At 41.3% G+C, this 18,615-nt stretch overlaps 1 protein-coding gene across 1 annotated transcript; it reads right to left on the reverse strand.

The window, feature by feature from the left end:
- Positions 1-1,065: 1,065 nt before the first annotated feature.
- SP7 (Sp7 transcription factor) lies at positions 1,066-18,304 on the reverse strand. Its single transcript, XM_088469276.1, has 2 exons — positions 18,181-18,304; positions 1,066-6,372 (listed from the first exon to the last, which is right to left on the reverse strand). Exons 1-2 carry the CDS (start codon positions 18,199-18,201, stop codon positions 5,113-5,115), a joined length of 1,281 nt encoding a protein of 426 aa, XP_088325402.1. The 5' UTR covers positions 18,202-18,304; the 3' UTR covers positions 1,066-5,112.
- Between the last annotated feature and the right edge of the window lie 311 nt (positions 18,305-18,615).

An 18,615-nucleotide genomic window follows, 5' to 3' on the forward strand; every position in this document is an offset into this window, starting at 1 on the left:
TGGGCCAGCTCCAAAGAATGTGAGGGAGACGTATCAAGCCATCTACAGAGTGCAGCCGTTGACCAGCATCCAGCTTCTACCTATAATTTCAGTGAATGTACTTGATAAATGCTAGCTGGAAGATCATTGGTTGATATGGGCAACTTCTCCACCTGTCTACTATTTAGCTTCCTATGAAATACAAATACATACAAAAGACATTTAAACTTTTGAATTAGCTAGAAGTACCAGCTTAACGTGCCAGCCAGCAGCTCTGATTCAACCGAGGACTCTCACAGCAACGGGCTGGGCTGGCAGAAGAACTGGACCAAATCATTTCTGACATCCTAGTTATTTGTAGTTACTGAAAGATAAATAACGTTGCCACTAGAAACCATGGTAGGAAAAAGAAAACCTCCTGCTCAGAAAACCCACATGGTATTAGTGTTGAGAGTTTGAACCTCACAACTAATAGAATCTTCCCCTAGGAACTAGCTTCAGTATCTCAGGTCCAGGTTTGTACTAATGTATTGTAGGCCACACATTAAGTATATTCATTTTAGTGACACATTAAAGCTGCACTACCACGTACATAAAGCTGGGTACACACCTAAAGATTTTCTGTCCAACCATCCAACTAGTTGATTGGTTGGAATGAAAATCTGGTAACTTATGGGAGTAACTGATGATCAGCAATTTGCTCCTAAATGCCAGAAAGATGAAAATGGTCGTCAGACAAGTTCTTTGAACAAATTGTTTAGATCCAACATTTAACAAACAACAGTTTTTGTCCATTTTCCGGTATTTGGGAGCAAATTGCTGATTGTCATTAAAGGCCCCCACACATCAGCAATTGAATGCAGCACTCGTGCAATTTGCAAATTGATTGAAAAAGGGAAAGATTTTTATACACAATTGATTGTGGCAATTCTGCAATCAATTGAAAAAGGGAAAGATTTTTATACACAATCGATTTGCAAATTGCACGATTGCTGCAATCAATTGCTGATGTATGGGGGCCTTTACTTTCATACCTTATCCAGATTTTCATTCCAACCAATCAACTAGTTGGATGGTTGGACAGAAAATCTTTATGTGTGTACACAGCTTAAGAGTTTACCAATGTTCTCCTTCCATTAGCTGAAACACGTGATTGTATTACACGCAGCCATTTCACCAGGCCACCGGATCATATAAATGGCAAATCACTGTAGCTCATCTACTTTAAATGGGATGTGTGAGCCGGCGGACAGAGTAAGAATTTATTTAGAGATTGTGGTTCTGGACTGCGGCCGTAATGGAGGGGTTGCTTTGAAAAATGGCTGCTGCTGAGGAGAGGGTGCAGGTTATTAGAATCTTTTATGCAGGTGGCAATTCAGCTATAAGAGGCATGGAGTCGCCGACATTTTAAAACAATGCATTATATATGTGTCCTTTTATGATGATTCAACCAATAGGTATGACCAATAATGTATTATTCTAAGGCAGTAAATATACCATAAAATAACTAACACCTATTTGTATATCCTTGAAAACAGTTTGATTAAAACTGAAATGTCAGATTTCTTTTTCTTTGCCCGAGAGCTTTTGTATGTATGTATATTGCAAAGACCTGTGAGTGTTGCCTGTGAAAATTTGGGTATAATATACAATACTGTGCAAAGGTTTTAGGCAGGTGTGGAAAATATGCTGCAAGAATTGATGCGGTTTTGAAGGCAAAGGGTGGTCACACCAAATATGGATTTGATTTAGATTTCTCTGCTGTTCATTCACTTTGCATTTTGTTAATTGATTAAAATAAAATATTAACACTTCTATTTTTGAAAGCATTCTTACTTTGCAGCATTTTTCTCCCACCTGCCTAAAACATTTGCACAGTTCTGTATAGATCTGATCTATTATTGTGTACGTTCATTTTAAGGAAAAATATATGGGTAATAACTTGTGTTCGATTGTATTTGGTATAAAACAGTACTTTATGGCTGCATTATATATAGCATCGCATCCCCAGAAAAACAAACTGCATTTACTTTATTGAAATGTGTCCATATATCCACCATGTGCTGACTTAACTGATCTATTGGTGCTATCCATGCATGACAAGCGCCTAATTATAGCAAGCACTGAAATATGGCTGTGCTGGGAGCTAAAGGCTGTGACCACACCACTGGAAACATAAGATAATACAGTACAACACACATTTCCTTCTACTAACCGTCATTAATTCCATCATCTGTGAAAATGGAGAGGCTCTAGTCTAGCTAGTGTATTCTAGGGATTATTGGGTTTCAACAAAGAGGTGCTCTCACTATAATGAGAAATACTCCACATCCCTACAAGATTATTTGGGTTTATGTACTGTATAAGAAGCCGGCATTTTTACAATTATCTTCGCTACTAGCTTTGTGTCATACAAGTAGGTATGCGAGATGTAAGCACAGTTATACTAATGAAGGGGAAATGACCACCAGATAGAAAATAAATATATATATATTCAATTGTACTTCTATTTTCCAGCTGCCACTGTAACCTTTATCCTTCTACTGTATGTAGAAGCATGAGCGAGGGAACAGATAGTCACGCACACAAGTCTTCATATACTTGGGAACAGCAACGTTATTAACAGAAAGGGGCAAATTTGACTAAATCTTCTAAAACAGACAAGTGAAGGTGTTGCCCATAGCAGATTCTGTCTATCATTGGCTAGGATCTGATTGGTTGCTATGGGCAACACTTTCACTTTTCATTTTTAGAAGCTTTAGTTAATCTACCCCGAAGGGTAAGATGTATCAAGCCTTTGAGAGAGACGTTGTCCATAGGAACCAGCCAGCTTCTATAATTTTATAGTGTTAGATAAAGGATACCTAGCAGCTGATTAATTGCTATGGCATACCTCCCAAGTGATCCGATATTAGCAGGACAGTCCCACTTTTCGGGCACAACCCTGCTGTCCCACCTCCAGGCCGCAATGTTCCGCAGGCGAGTGGGAGGTTGGGGGGACACTCCGGAGCAGTGGTGCCTGTGAAGGTGAATTTAGTGCAGGGAGAAAGCAGGGGGCAGCCCAGCAGCTGACAGAGTGCTGCGCTCGCCACGAGCATGACCTAAAAACGTGGGTGACACATCCAGTCACACCCCGAAACCTCACTCCAGGGGGTGTGGCCTGCTTGCAACACACCCATTTTTGCTCATGTACGCCTTTGACACTCGCACGGTCCCAAATTTAGCTACATGAATATTGGGAGGTATGCTATGGGCAACTTCTCCACTTTCTCTCTTGAAGGTTTGATACATTTCCCCTAAAGGCTACAACCCTTAAAAATGTTAGTGCTCCGAGCTGGAGTGAAACATGTCTTAGTGGCACCACTGTCAAAGTGGAATTATCTCCTATACAATATATGAAAATAGTTATAACAGAACTATTGCCTTTCCTTACCTGCAACTAGTCCGGTTTAATCACAGATGTGTTTATTGAACATGGTCAGTGATTTGGATCAATAAAGTATTGTTTTTAAGCTACTAAATAGAATACAGACATGTTGAATATGCCTTAACAATATAGCATTTCCTTGACGTAGAATTTCCCAAACTCTGCTATTACCAACCAGGATTTAAGGATATCCATGCTTGAGTCCAGATGGTTAAATCAAATTGACTTAGGTACTAAATTAAGTCACCTGTGCTTAAGCATGGATATCCTTTAAACCTGGATGGTAATGGAGGAGATTGGGAACCTTGGAGACTAGTGTTGTGTGTTCTCTGCATATTACTGCTCTTTTTGGAGGAGATGTATCAAATCTTCTAAAGTGGACAGCAGCCAGTCAGATTTTATCTATTGTTCATCTAGTACATTCTATAAAATGATAGCTGGGTAGAATCAGGTATCTATGGGCAACTCTCCCAACTGAAACTTAGAAGAAGTCTAAATATACAAATTTCTAAATAAACAATATGTATATGAATATGAATACATAGAACCAGGTTTTCGTTTTTTACATTTGCATACCTCCCAACTTGTAGATGCTTCTAATTGGATAGTGTATGCAGAAAGGGGTGTGGTCAGGGACATTGGGAAAGCAGCACAACATGTGATGATGTGACAGAGACTTCCCTTCAATGCCACGTGCACCTGCCTCTGGTACTCCCAGCATGAAGCTGGCACCCATCATCTCTAATTTAAATTTCTGATCTTCTAAACATACATTCAGGCTATCAATTCACTAGAAACCAGTCGCCGAGGCAGGAGGCCCTATCCATGCCTCAATGAGGTCATTGCTTCATGAAAACTTGTACAGTCCACAGCCAATATCCTGCCCTTTCAGAACTAAACTGTGAAACCGCATGGAAATTAATGACATTCTAGCTACCAATACATAAAGATGATCAGTTTGTGTGTGGGTGCTTGTCAATTTTCTTAATAAAATTATCAAATCTAAAATTCTTTATAAAATATTATAATAAAAATAATAAACTCAGCTCAAATCAGTCTTTTGTCCAGCTACAGTAGGTCTGGCAGTTCTCAGTGCAATCTTCAAAAGTGCAGAGGAGATAAAAAGGCACCAGAAAACAAATTGCCAGATTTTAGCCTGGAGTCCTCTTCCAAAAGGTGTTAATTCTTTTGTATGACCAATGTATGTCCTAATGGGCATGCATAGATATCTTCATGATCACTGAGGGGTAAACATTCACTGTAAGGATGTTCCAAATCAAATCTTGTAGAGCACTGACAGTGGATGATCCAGAGGGAAAGAAGTATAACAAAAACAGTCACAATGGTAAGAGAAGAGAATGTTCATGAATTTACTTAGCACTTTTAAAATACTAATTCCCGAGAGTCTAAAATCAGTGATCGGAGGTCTTCGTTATACTTGCTCTTCAGAATGCTTTAAAATAGGGAAATAAACACACTGTGACCTACTTTATTTCACTTTTCAACTGATGAGGCCTAATGAAAATCGGTTGTTTGCCACCTGGCCTCTTTACCATAAGATAGACTCAGCAATAGGTTTCTGAAACAACTGCAGTTTTTAAATGGATCTTCATTGACTTAGATGGGACAAATTGCACTACACTGCTATAGCAGCTCTTGGGAGTTCTTCAGCACCAGACAACTCATTAAGAGTTTTGTTGTCCTCCTCATATCTCTAGCAACCCACCCTGCCCTGGACTACTAGAGGCCCCATCTTGGCTAGCACCAACTGGGGAACCCTCGGTCACCCCCTGTCCTTCTCCAGAGCCCTCTACAACTACTCCATCACCATCTCCTTGAACGCCACCTTCCTTTGCTACATTTTGTTCGACATGACTGCGCTGGTGCTTGCTCAGGTGATCACTGCGTGTGAATCTTTTAGCACACAGTGGGCATGTGAATTTCTTCTCACGTGTGTGGGTGCGCACATGACGCTCAAGCTCATCACTACGTGTGAAACGTTTGCCGCAGAAGAGCCAGTTGCAGACGAAGGGCCTTTCCCCCGTGTGCCATCTAAGGTGAGCCTTGAGATGCGATGCTTTACCATACACCTTACCACAGCCTGGAATGTGGCAGCTGTGCACTGGCTTCCTCTTCAGGCTTGCTGCAGATGCACCCAACCTCTCCAGCTCCTGACAGTTTGGGCAGTCACATGAAGGACGTCCATTATTGCCATAGGATGATGCTCTTTGGGGCTTTAGAGGCCCTGGCGCCTCAAGCAATGGGCTAGCAGTCAGAAGCTTTGGCTTGTACATGTCAGGACCCAAGGAGTGTTGAGAGGGTGACAGCAAATGGGCAGTCGGAGAGGGGCTTGATGAGGGCGATATGGATGGAAAACCCACAGAGGGGTAGCTTGCTGGTGTCAGAGTGGTGTATTCAGTGCTATATTGGTTGCTCATACCTCCTGGACTAGTTACAGGTGGCATAGATGCAGTCAGCCCTTCTGGTTGTGATTGGTTGCCCAGCCAGTTACTGTTTGGATGCATATCCCACCATGATCCTCCAGTGCCAGTGGGTGAACCAGAGATTGATGGGTGATGGATTCCAGTTTTGTACCATGAACTATAAGGATGTCCTACATCTAAAGAAGTATAGACTCCTGGAACACAATCGGCTGTTGAGAGACTCTTGGGTTCTTGACATCCAGAGGAAGTGGGGAAAGAATGAGTGAAGGTACCATAGTCACTCCCATAACTTGAAGAAGCAGGTGGTGTACCACACGATGTCAATAAATTTCCTCCCAGATATGTAGAGGAGTATCCATCTGTCATTAATTTAGTGGCACTGAAATCATTGTTTGGGTTGTAGGTCTTTTTTGCTCCAGATTTTAAGGAGGATGAAGAATCCCTACTAGGACTTGACCCCCCAAATTTGTTGCAGGCAGCAGTTAGCATAGCTAAAGGACTGGAAACATACCGGGCTTCTTCCTGAAATAGAAGAAATAATATTACTCCAGTCAACAAGTACAGGAATGCAAAGCCTAAATAATGCTAGAATAGATTCATAAATTACCAGAATAAAGAGCACCAGTCTGGGTTATATCAAGGAGTAACTTAGTAAATGAACTTCAGTAAATTATGACACAAAGGGCCTAATGCAGAGTTGAAAGCAAGCCGGTTACAGTTGCACTCATATTGCGTGGACAGGGGGAAAAAAAAAAATGCAGATATTTGCCTGTACATTGAGTTGTATGCATCTATGTGACCTGTCTGCGCCAATCCGATTGCCAAGTTTAATTGCCATCATTATCTATGCGTACTTATCCCTGTCCTTGCTTCAAGAGACCCATCTGAAAACAGACATAATCGGGGGCATTTTAAGAGAGCAGGGGGCCTGTGTGCAGCGTAGTAGACTTGCCAGAGTGTAATGCGTATGTAGTGTACAGGTCTATGGGAACATGGCGCCCATGATGATCTACTGCGCATGCGCAAGTCTCCAGAAAAATGGCAACATCTATGATGAAGATGCCGGACTCTATGGAGGCAAGTATAACACATTCAGGGGCTTTTCTAGAGATGAGGGGGCCCGTGTGCAGTCTCAGTCATAGGCCCCCTACTATCAGTTTGGCGGCGCACTAAGCGGTGCGCGGCCAGCGCTGCACATAGACTCTGGGCACTATAGCGTGCCCAGAGTATATAGCGCAGGTCATGGGGAAAATGGCCACGGCAGACATTTTCCCTGTACTGCACATAAGATGGGAAAATGGCCGCGGCGGCCATTTTCCAGCTGTTTTTTTACAGCGCAGACACTGTAGCCGACATGGGACTCCGGAGACGCAAATATAATATGGATTCAGGGTCTGCGGTGCGGGCACCCCCTGCACCCATTATAAATACGCCCCCAAACACATTAGTACCGGGTGGGCAGTCTGGCCCCTCCCTGGGCCCAGGTACACCACACAGACTGAACTCATTATAGATTCGCCACTGGTTAAGTCCAAGCCCATTGGCATGCCTACAGAAAACTGAGCCAATGTGCAAGCACCCCACTACAACCCTTCAGTTGTAAGCAGAGATGTGAGTTGTGTACATCTCTGAATCACCCATAAACATCCATGCATGTGGAGTGCGAAAACACGCAAGATATGTCCACAAAACTGATCAACTCTGCATCATCCCCATTTTTGTAGAAGAGGTCCTTTAAAAATATATATACATTTTTACCTTCAACAATCCAAAGTATGGGAAATCAGACTCTCACTCTATTGCAGTGGTTCTCAAACTCGGTCCTCAGGACCCCACACAGTTCACGTTTTCCAGGTCACCTAGCAGGTGCACAGGTGTATACATTACTCACTGACACCTTTTAAAAGATCCACATGAGGAGCAAATTTATTTCACTAGTGACTCTGTGAGGACACCTGGAAAACATGCTCTGTTTGGGGTCCTGAGGACCGAGTTTGAGAACCTGTGCTCTATTGGTTTCAGAATTGCAACTTGTATTTGAAAAGTTTAACCTTCTACATGATACTGGGAATTGCAGTTTATTAAGAGGCTTGCCCATGCCCTTAGTGCAATGAAAGTAATTTTTTTGTCTATAGCAAAGTGTAACAAAAACAAACATGAAAGTTATGAAAAAGTTATTTTGCTTGACTGAACTGAATGCGGAATGGAAAGATAAAATATCGAGAGATTATGTCCGACAGTTTCCTTAATATCAATCATGTTTCTTTATTTAACAAAGTTTGATGTTTTGTTATACAAAATTTTTACCTCTTACAGACTACAATGGGGGAAAGAGGTGGGAGCATCAGATAAACAGGTAACTACATAACAAAACTGCAGTAACTCATAGCAACCATTGTTCGGCAGTTCCTAAAATTAATGCAATTGCCTGATCTGTTGCAATTAATAGGTTGTTAGGTGTGTTCCGTGTGTTTGACTATATGGCCACTTTATCTGTCCAGTTGGGTCAAGGGCCAAAAGGTGAAATTGTGTTATCAACAAATCTTATTGATTTTTTGGACTGGGTGACTAAAGTAATAAGTGCTGCAGAATGTGTGCGCTATATAAATAACTGGTAATAAATAAAGTAATAGATCAAGGGGGCATAGATGTAGCTTATCTAGACTTTAGTAAGGGATTTGACACGGTCCCACATCGCAGACTGATAAACTTGGGACTGGATTCGAAGATGGTTAAATGGATAAAAACTTGGTTGCAGAATAGGAAACAGTTGTAGTAAATGGAGTGCAGTCTCAGGAAGGAATTGTGACAAGTGGTGTACCCCAAGGTTCTGTACTTGGACCAGTGCTTTTTAATATATTTGTTGGTGACATTGCAAATGGTATTGAAGGGAAAGTATGACTTTTTGCAGATGCCACAAAAATATGCAACACGGTAGACACACCTGGAGGGGTTAGACAAATGACTGAGGATCTAGCTAGACTAGAGGAATGGTCAAGAACATGGCAACTACAGTTTAATGCTAAAAAATGCTAAATTATGAACTTGGGTCTCAAGAACCCAAAAGCTAAATATAGTATTGAGGATACTCTAATGGAAACTACAGATGAGGAAAGGGATCTAGGAGTCACTATTTCAGGTGATTTAAAGGCAGGTAAGCATTGTAACAAAGCAATGAGAAAGGCAAGTCAGATGCTTGGTTGCATAGGGAGAGGAATCAGTAGCAGAAAGAAAGAAGTGATAATGCCACTGTATAGGTCATTGGTACGTCCTCATCTCGAATACTGCGTTCAGTTCTGGAGGCCACATCTCCAGAAAGATATAAATATATTAGAAACTGTACAAAGAAGGGCAACTAAAATGGTGCATGGCCTACATCACAAAAAACTTACCAGGAAAGATGAAGGGCTCTATTTATTAACATTATTTTTACTAAAATAAAGTGAAAAAGGGTGTTTTCACATTATTTTAGTATCACCTAAAGTTACTAAAGGGCAATTGGAGTAGAATTCGTAAAGTTGTACTCCAAGCCCTAATTATCACTTATTTTTAGTAAGCAGATCGCATTTCACATAAATGTAATGGGAAATATGATCTGGCCAAAGCTACTAAAAATAAATAGTGAAAAAATACAGAGAAAAGCCCTGTGATAATAACGACAGCTGCAGGTGGCGTTATCCAGGATCCTCCCCGGTTACCGGACTCCTGCTCTGCTCTAACGGGCAGGGCAGAGCCCGGAGCCGGCACCAGTGATCAGCTGTGTGGTCTAAACAGACCTCACGCTGATACACTGTAAAAAAAAAAAAAACCCACACACAACTTACTTGACTCCAGGGAACGGTGATCGGGGGTTCTGATGAGGTCTCCCAGCCTGCACTTTGGCCCGGTCGTCACCTGACCGGGTCTCAGTGCAGGATGGGATGTCAGCTGACCGGAGCCACGGAGGACATCACCGGAGCACCGATCACTGCAGGTAAGTTTATTTAAGGGAGGGGGGCATAGCAACGGTCGGTACATGCGTCGGCACGGTATTTTTTGTGAAAATACCTTGACAAGTGTGCAAAGGGGATTCGCAGGGACAGCTTTCTCACAAGCTCTGTCCCTGCAAGGGATTTTTAGTAAATCCCTGTGACACTGCCTGAATTTCGCAATGCGAATTCAGTTGGTAATATCACACTACAATCTGCATTCAAAATGCAGACTGTAGTAAATAGTGCCCTAAGAGATCTCAATATGTATAGTCTGGAACAGAGAAGGGAATGATAGAAACTTTCAAATATATCATGGGTTTTAACAAGGTGCAGGAGGGAGACATTCAAAAAGAAGAGAAACACTAGAACACAAGGACATGCACTGAGACAGAAGGGAGGTAGATTCAAAGGAAATTTTAGGAAAAATTACTTCACAGAAAGTGTAGTGGATAAGTGGAATAGCCTCCCATCAGAGGTGGTAGAGGCTAAGACAGTAGAGCAATTTAAAGATGCTTGGGATAGGCATAAGAATATCCTTACAAAGAACTGAGGATCACATAGGGTTGAGGTTATCAAAAGGTAAAAAAGGGCAGACTAGATGGGCCAAGTGGTTCTTATCTGCCGTCAAATTCTGTTTCTATGTTTATGTTATATGACAACAGACCTGCAAGTGTCGCCACAGCTCAATGGTTTCTGCTCCTTGCTATCTCAAGTAAGCGATTGGTTCAAATATCAACAGAAAGCAGCCCACCCCGTTAACCTAATCAGCGTCTGTGCACCCTTACTTTTGGTGACTATGAGGGCAGACACATGCACTTATTAGGGAAAGCCTGTAAAAACTTACAGGTAACTGGAGTAGACTATTACTTTGTTAGTGTCTACACAAAGACTTTAAACCTGACTAGTTGTTCTCGATGAGGAACTGGTTTCCTAATAAGCGGCATACCATATCCACTGTTGCCATCAGGGACACTGGTGTCGAGTGAGAGCACATCATGCACGAGACGTTCTAGGCACACATTTGGTGACTACAATCCTCATCATGGTATGCTTAGTGAACCTTGAAAAAGAGCACAGTTGACCCAAGAGGTGTAAGTGTGACAGAGTGGAGACTGGGACAGAAGTCTCGGTGTACAAGTGTATGCTCTAATAAAGAGGTAGTTTTCCAGAGAACTCTTAGTGGTGATCATGAAATTGCATTTACTAGCTATATGTAAAGGACTGGATGTATGTCACGAGGGTTATAAAAGTATGGGCAGATAGTTCCACCACAGACATCATATATCCTGCAACAGGTTTGCAGGCCTCTATGGATTTTTGCTGCTGTGTGTGAATGCAAACAACCTGGATTGAAGTCCCGGGTTCACGATCCTGCTCTGTACCAGGAAAATTCACAGGTATTTCCCGGGCTGTCAGTCTAAAAGTGGTTTAAGGAAGAATGTTGTCTGTAGCCTTTATTACTAGCCCATTATATATATTTATTTATTTATTAGCATATTGCAGATTTATGTCCATCACTGATTGGTGAATAGAATATAAAGCACTGAAAACCTTTCCAGCTTCTCTCAGTAGTGTGGACTTAAAAAAAGAAAAAAAAAGAAGAAATGTAAATTACCCTACCTGCCAACATCAGGGGGACTGCTGCTTTTCAGTTACTTTATACTAGGGATGTGCAGGCTCGGATAGGTTCGAGTTTGCACGTGGAGTTCGGATTTTTCCCTCCAAAAAAACGGAACTCAGAACGAGGCAAAACGTCATCTTACATGGACGAACATCATCATTCCTGGACAAAAGACCAGGAATGATGATGTTCGTCCATGTAAGATGACGTTTTGCCTCGTTCTGAGTTCCGTTTTTTTGGAGGGAAAAATCCGAACTCCACGTGCAAACTCGAACCTATCCGAGCCTGCACATCCCTACTTTATACATGACATTAACTTCATGTTAGTATTGAACATTTTACAGTCATTTAAATTTATTTTAATTATTTGTGGGTTATACATGATATGATCTATTTGAACAGTTGTCAAGGTTTCATATACATTTTAAGTGTTTTTAATTAATTTGGTGCCAATTGTTAATTTGAGGAGGGGGTGATAAAATAGGTTTCAATTTGCAGTGTTCTACATTAGTTTTGGAAGACCAATATTAAAGGGCAGAGCAAATATATTTTCTTCATAGTTTGTGTGTCAACCTGTAAATAGCTTAGTAAATTATGGTCAGTTTCCAAAACTGGAATTTTAGTAAACCTGCAGCCAGTGGTGGCTCATATAGTGTATGATAGAAGGAAAACACTGTAGGGACTTATGGCATGGTGTCAATACCTACAGTTAACTGAAGATTCAGCAAAAGTTAAAAATTCTGCTTAAATGTCTAAATAAAACAGCATGCCCCATCACCACAGTGCAAACTGTAATATAATCAGTTATTGTACAGAGGTGTGAGGATCCCTTCAGTAGGCAATGCTGTCAGAACATCTAACTGTCCTATTAGGTTGCATGCATTACAAGGTGTTTACAAGTAGAAGAATACCAACCTATATATAGGTTTTCCACAAATAACATTTGCAAAGAAAATTCTGGGGTTTATTGACCTCAAAGTGCTGGCTAATATTTGCTAAGCCAGCGTCTGAGGCTGCTTATTATCCACAGAATTTGAAGCATGTCCCTGCTAGGTTTATACAATTTATTTTTAATATTTTTTACGATCCCACCCAAATGGATCTCCACCTTAGTCTCAAAGTGTGAACTTAATAATATCCCCTACAAATAAATTGAGCACAAGGCCTGTTTAACCAGCAGTGGTCAATTTTTACAGCTTTTTACTTTATGTCATTCCTAGTCACTGTGCAAAAGTTTATTATACTATACATCAGAGGTAGGCAAACTGTGGTTCTACGACTGAGGATGAACTATAAGTCCCAGTATGTCCAGTCATTCTGCTTACTGGAACTCAGCTTCTCCATTGCTGAAATGCCATGTGGTGCCTACGAGTGCCACATAAATTAGTCAACTCATTAAAGGATATTTAACCAATTATTTGCACATCTTGGATGCACACATCACATTGCTTTGGTTTAGACCAGGGGTCTTCAACCTTGGCCCTCCAGCTGCTGTGGAACTACACATCCCAGCATGCACTGCCATAGTTTTAGCATGCTGTTATATCAAAAAGGTGGCAGTGCATGCTGGGATGTGTAGTTCCACAGCAGCTGGAGGGCCAACGTTGAAGACCCCTGGTTTAGACAGTCAGGTGCACATAGAGGATTGACCAAATGCATATCTCTCCTCAACATCATAATTCTATTACAAAGCAGATAGCTGGAGAGGCATAGGACTTTATGCATGGATGAGCTTAGATTTGATTTCTGGAAACTGAGGGTTTTTCTACAGAATGAGAACGAGCTTCTGTGCTGGAATGTAGGAATTACAGTTGTGTAGTAACCTGTGTGCTAGGGAACCAGCAAAAAAATAAATAAAAGTTATTGGAGAGAGGTACCCAGTTCCTTTGAACATTCATGCGCTGGACCTGGTACATGGCAATTGATCAATGGTTCCTTTTACAATTTTATATTATAGCACACACATTACGCAGCATTTTACAGTTAATATTTTAGTAATTCACCTCAGTAACTGCCCCAATGAAGCTTACAATCTATATTCCCTCACACATGCTAGGGTAAAAATATTACCCTATATGTGTCTTGTCAAAGGTCCAGGGTTGGGACCGAAACAGATATGGATATGCTGTAACCCTGCCATACTGTGAAACTTAAATAAAGACATTTTTGAAGACTGGTGAGTGTACATACACACACACACACTATATATATATATATATATATATATATATATATATATATATATATATATATATATATATATATATATATATATATATATATATTTTTTTTTTTTCTTTCACTCTGGCTCCGGCGGCAGGCAGGGCGCCGGAGATAGAGAGGTCACTGCTGCACGCGCCGACCGCGCACCCGAAGAGGGGGCATGGCCATTGAAAAGGGGGCGTGTCTATAGGACGCGTCACTCTTTTTTTCGCCACTCTTGGAGGAGTGCCCGGCACTTACGGACACGCTGGACAGCCCCCAAGCGCTGCTGACAGGGAGAATAGATGCTGGGCGCATGCGCCTGGCGTCTATTCACCAGCGGTGACCGAGTCACCGCACATTTCCCCACTCGCAGGACACTGACCTGCGGGGGAAGACGTCACCCACAGGCTGTGTGGGCAGGGCGCTTTTTGTCGTGCCCCGCTAAAACAGCCTAGCGGGAACTCTATTTATACATATACACAGCTGCACACAGATAGGGTCCTGGTAGGAACTGAACTTATGACCCTAGTTCTGTGACACTGCAATGTCATCCACTGCACTTTCTATGTTTTTTTTGTTTGTGGGTTGTTGTTTTTTTTTAAAAAAAGCTCCTTTTTCTAGTGGAAGCACTAGTGCCATCACGGAGTTTATTATTTTTGAAGCTTATATTCGAGGCATATTTCACATAGGTCCTTCCCATGAAGAGTTACCTGGATCATGAAGAAACTACAAAGTTTCAAAATTATTCTGGAAACTTTGGACAACTGACATTAATTCATGATGGCATTTCCAGAGTAAAGGGGCCCATCAGCAACACACAAAAAATGAATATCAGATTCTGTAATTTTTTCCCCCCTAGATTTAATGATATCCCAATCCATCAATTTGCATCCATACATTATAGATATTTTTTAGTGATTTGCAGATCATTTTCAGCAAATCACAGACATGGCAATCTTAAAAGGTTCATCATATTACTAGGAATGGTCAGCAAATCGCTGGACAACCTGATTTAATGATTCTAATCACTTTTTGAATGGAATCAGCAAGCCCCATACATTGACGATTTTTTGGGACAATCTGCAAAACGACAAATTGCCCCAATTAATCAGAGATGTATGGTGGTCTTTAGTTACACCGCAGGTCATAAGTTGGGTAGGCCTTTATTAAATCCTATTTGAGATGTGTAAAATTCTCCCCATATCTAACACGCATGTTTTATACAGATCTCATGAGCTAAAATTGTAATATTTAAGAAGGTTGTTTATGATAGAGATATATATTTTATCACGGCATATGTGGCCGACCAAAGATTATTGTTAATATAAGAAACAAGTAGCACTGTATCACAACTGTGCAAAATTACCTATACAAGTCTCTCAGTGGATAGATAAAACAATTAACACTACAGTCAGGAATATATTATTTAAAAATGGGTGATGCCAAATAGCTTGCAGCAAATGAAAGCTGGGCCATATTCATTGCTATGTACATAAATGGCAACACTACTACACTAAATACAATTAAATATAAGTACTTTAGGACAAGAAACCACCGGTTTATTCAATATCTACTCAATTCAAAACATATAACTCACTGAAATATTCTTCTACACAGGTGACATTTTTCATACTCAGTTAAATATAAGCTAAGAGATACACTCCAACACATATTGTAAAGAAAGTAAAACATTCAGGTCTAATAAAAAAAAAAAAAAAAAAAAAAAGAAGTCCTATGAAACAAAACAATTTACATTTTCATAAATACCAAGCCCATATATTTAGCTCCATTTTTATTCAGAAAAAAACAAATTTAGGACACTGATGCTGTACGATGGCTATTTTTACACACACACACACACACACACACACACACACACACACACACCTTTCCTTGCAAGATCATGTTCTCCCTATTTTATTATGTGAAATTTAGGTCAAATAGCCACTTGAGATAGAATCGCTATGTCAGTGTGGCAAGTAGGCAATTTGTAGTTTTGCACCGACTTATTTTAGCAAAATATTAGGATGTATAGGAAAAACTTCTTTTATAAAATAAGCTGTAGGGACTGACGACCTGCAGTCAACACCTACAATTAGCTGAAGATTCAGCAGAAGTTAAACATTGATGGTTATGTTCATCTTTTTGAACCTTGCTAGGTCTCCAGAAGGAGATGCTGGGGGCCTGTATGAAAGATTTTCAGCATGACAGATATTCACAGCCAATAACTGTGCGTGGAGGAATGTGAGGTTGCTGACCAGTCAGCATCTGCCTACACTAAAGCAATAACTGCTCTGACTGTAGCAAAAGAGATACTTAAAATTTAGGGAGTATCGTCCATTTCTTGTGAATTTTCAATCTATACCATTAATTAATTTGACATCAGCAACACCAGAAGGTACCCCTGATAGTGTCACATCTAATGCATTCAAACGGATTACACACTGTATTTATTACACCAAGGGGCATATGTATCAAAGGTTGATGTGAGATAAAATTGTGAAATATATAACACCAACCAATCAGCTCCAAACTATCATTTCTTAAACACAGCCTTCAAAATGTAAGTTAGAAGCCACTTATTGGTGATATAGAGCTCACAATTGTATCTCATATCAAGCTTTCATACATATGCCCCCAAATGTCCAATAAAAAGCATGTTGATTAATAGGACACATCCATGTATCCAAAACTAACAGACCTGACGCAGAAAATAAATAAAGCCATACAAAGTAAATAAATGCCTAGCATTGTGGCCAGATCTTCACAGCAGAAATTCTGGCAACATCAGTTATTGTGGCATTCTGAAATTAGAAATGAAAGTGGTTAATTCAGCACTACTCATCTCTGGGAACATTTGGGTTAAACTGGATTCTTCCTTGTGCTTCCCTTTGAAAACGCTCCTAACCACAGTTAGGAATATATATTCCCCTTGGAGGATTTTGGTGGGGGGGAAATAAACTTTGTTGTTTCCGGACCCAAACTCCCATTTTGGTTAAATCCGCAAACTGAGTCCTCATTTCTGGTTGAGAGGAGAGACAGGATTCTCAGAGTGATTACTTTGATACTTTAACCCTACTGAAGCTGAAATCCCATCAAGAACTTCAATGCAAACTCCCAGTCTCCCGATACCTAGACCAATGCTATATAACAGAGGCTCCCAAATGCCGTCATTACAGTCCAGGTTTTAAGGATACCCATGCTTGAGCACAGGTGACTTAATTAGTACCTCAGTCAATTTGATTTAGCCATCTGGACTCAAGCATGGATATTCTTAAAACATTGGGGAAGATGTATGAAGCCCAGAAACGGTATCAGCGCACGTTATGTGCACTGATACCGCTTCTCCCCGATGTATGATCGGGGGTCTGGGCGGTGAATGACAGGGGCGCTATGCGCCCCTGTCATTATTGGCGCTGCCATCTACAAGATAGCAGCGCTGATAGCCTGGGCTATGTATGAACGGTCAGATCGTCTGACCGTTCGGCTGGCTGTAGCTGCCGTTATCGACAGCTACAGCCTGGCGCTAGCCTATCCCCACAGCAGGGACATTGCTGTCCCTGCTGCCGGCTCCATGCGGGGATCTCGCGATACTTGAGAGATTCCGCGCTCAGTGGAGCCGGCCAGGACAGAGACACAGGGCATCAGCACTAGGCTGATGCACTGCTGTCTCTAACGGTAGCGCCAGAGGGGGGAGTTAACGCTCCCCCTCTCTGGCCGATGAGATGTTTATACATCTCATCGGTAGTGCTTCCTGCTTCGCCTCGGTAAAGAGGCGAAGCAGTTAGCAGTACGTTAAGTGCCGCTATAATACATCTACCCCATTGACTGTAAAGGCGAAGCCCTGCTATATAGACTACATTGAGGAAGACACATACGAGCATAAACAAGATACATTTAGTGGTATATGTATCAAAGCTTGATGTGAAATATATATTACCAATCAGCTCCGAACTATCATTTATTAAACACAGCCTGCAAAATGTAAGTTAGAAGCGGATTGGTTGGTGATAGATATATCTATCTCACATCAAGCTTTGATACCTATGCCCTTTAGTATTCTATTTAACAAGATGGAAATTACCTAGCCATGAATACTGCTCTTTTAAAGCATTACAACACTCGTATTAATATCAGTATTGAGAATTGTGTAACAGTTTACTCCAACTGTTAAATAGTAGATCTATTCCCAGGTGCAGCATTAGAATGTAGAACCAAATAGGGTGCTCGTTACTTTATGGAAACGAAACGTTAAACGCGTTTGACGCAACCTACCTTGTCATGCAGCGTTTCCTCTAGTAGCCAAACGCACATGACTTACTACATCCCAATCACCTGCTATTAGCAACATTGTTTTACACATGTGTCCCTTTCACCAGGGCTGCTTATTACCCTATCATACATTCGCAACATACTATTAAATGATTGTTACACTTCAAAGCGTTTATCCCAACATCCCACACTTGTATTATCATCACCAACACACTTATGCGTTATGCCCCAGTCCGGTGTCTGCTGCCAGTACGGAGTTACCTCTAGCATGGGAGATGCCATCCCCTCCTCGCTCCACTGGAAGTGTCGCCGCTGCCGAAGCTCTGAGTGAAGGGACTGAGCACTTGTGGTCCTGAGAGAGCTACTGATCCACCCACTGCCCCAAGGCTCATTCGGCTGCACCTCTCCTGTGCACTTGTGTTTATTAAATGCCCCTCCCCCATGAAACCAGTAAAGGGGGTAGGGTGTGTGTCTAGTTTAGTATAACGTTATTATCCCATTTGGATCCAGGGGATATATTTATTATGTGCATTCTACACGGAGGCTCTGCAGGAATGTAAGGTGGTCAGACCAAGTGCTGAAATAATGCAATACGTGTACTTATAGCATTTCACAGAGTGCAAGAGCAATATATGCAATGTGTTCAATAGGTGTAAAATAACATCTCTCTCTCTCTCTCTCTCTCTCTCTCTCTCT

Source organism: Taudactylus pleione, unplaced genomic scaffold (assembly GCF_031769625.1).
Source record: "Taudactylus pleione unplaced genomic scaffold, aTauple2 ptg000089l, whole genome shotgun sequence".
NCBI classification, from domain to species: Eukaryota; Metazoa; Chordata; class Amphibia; order Anura; family Myobatrachidae; genus Taudactylus; species Taudactylus pleione.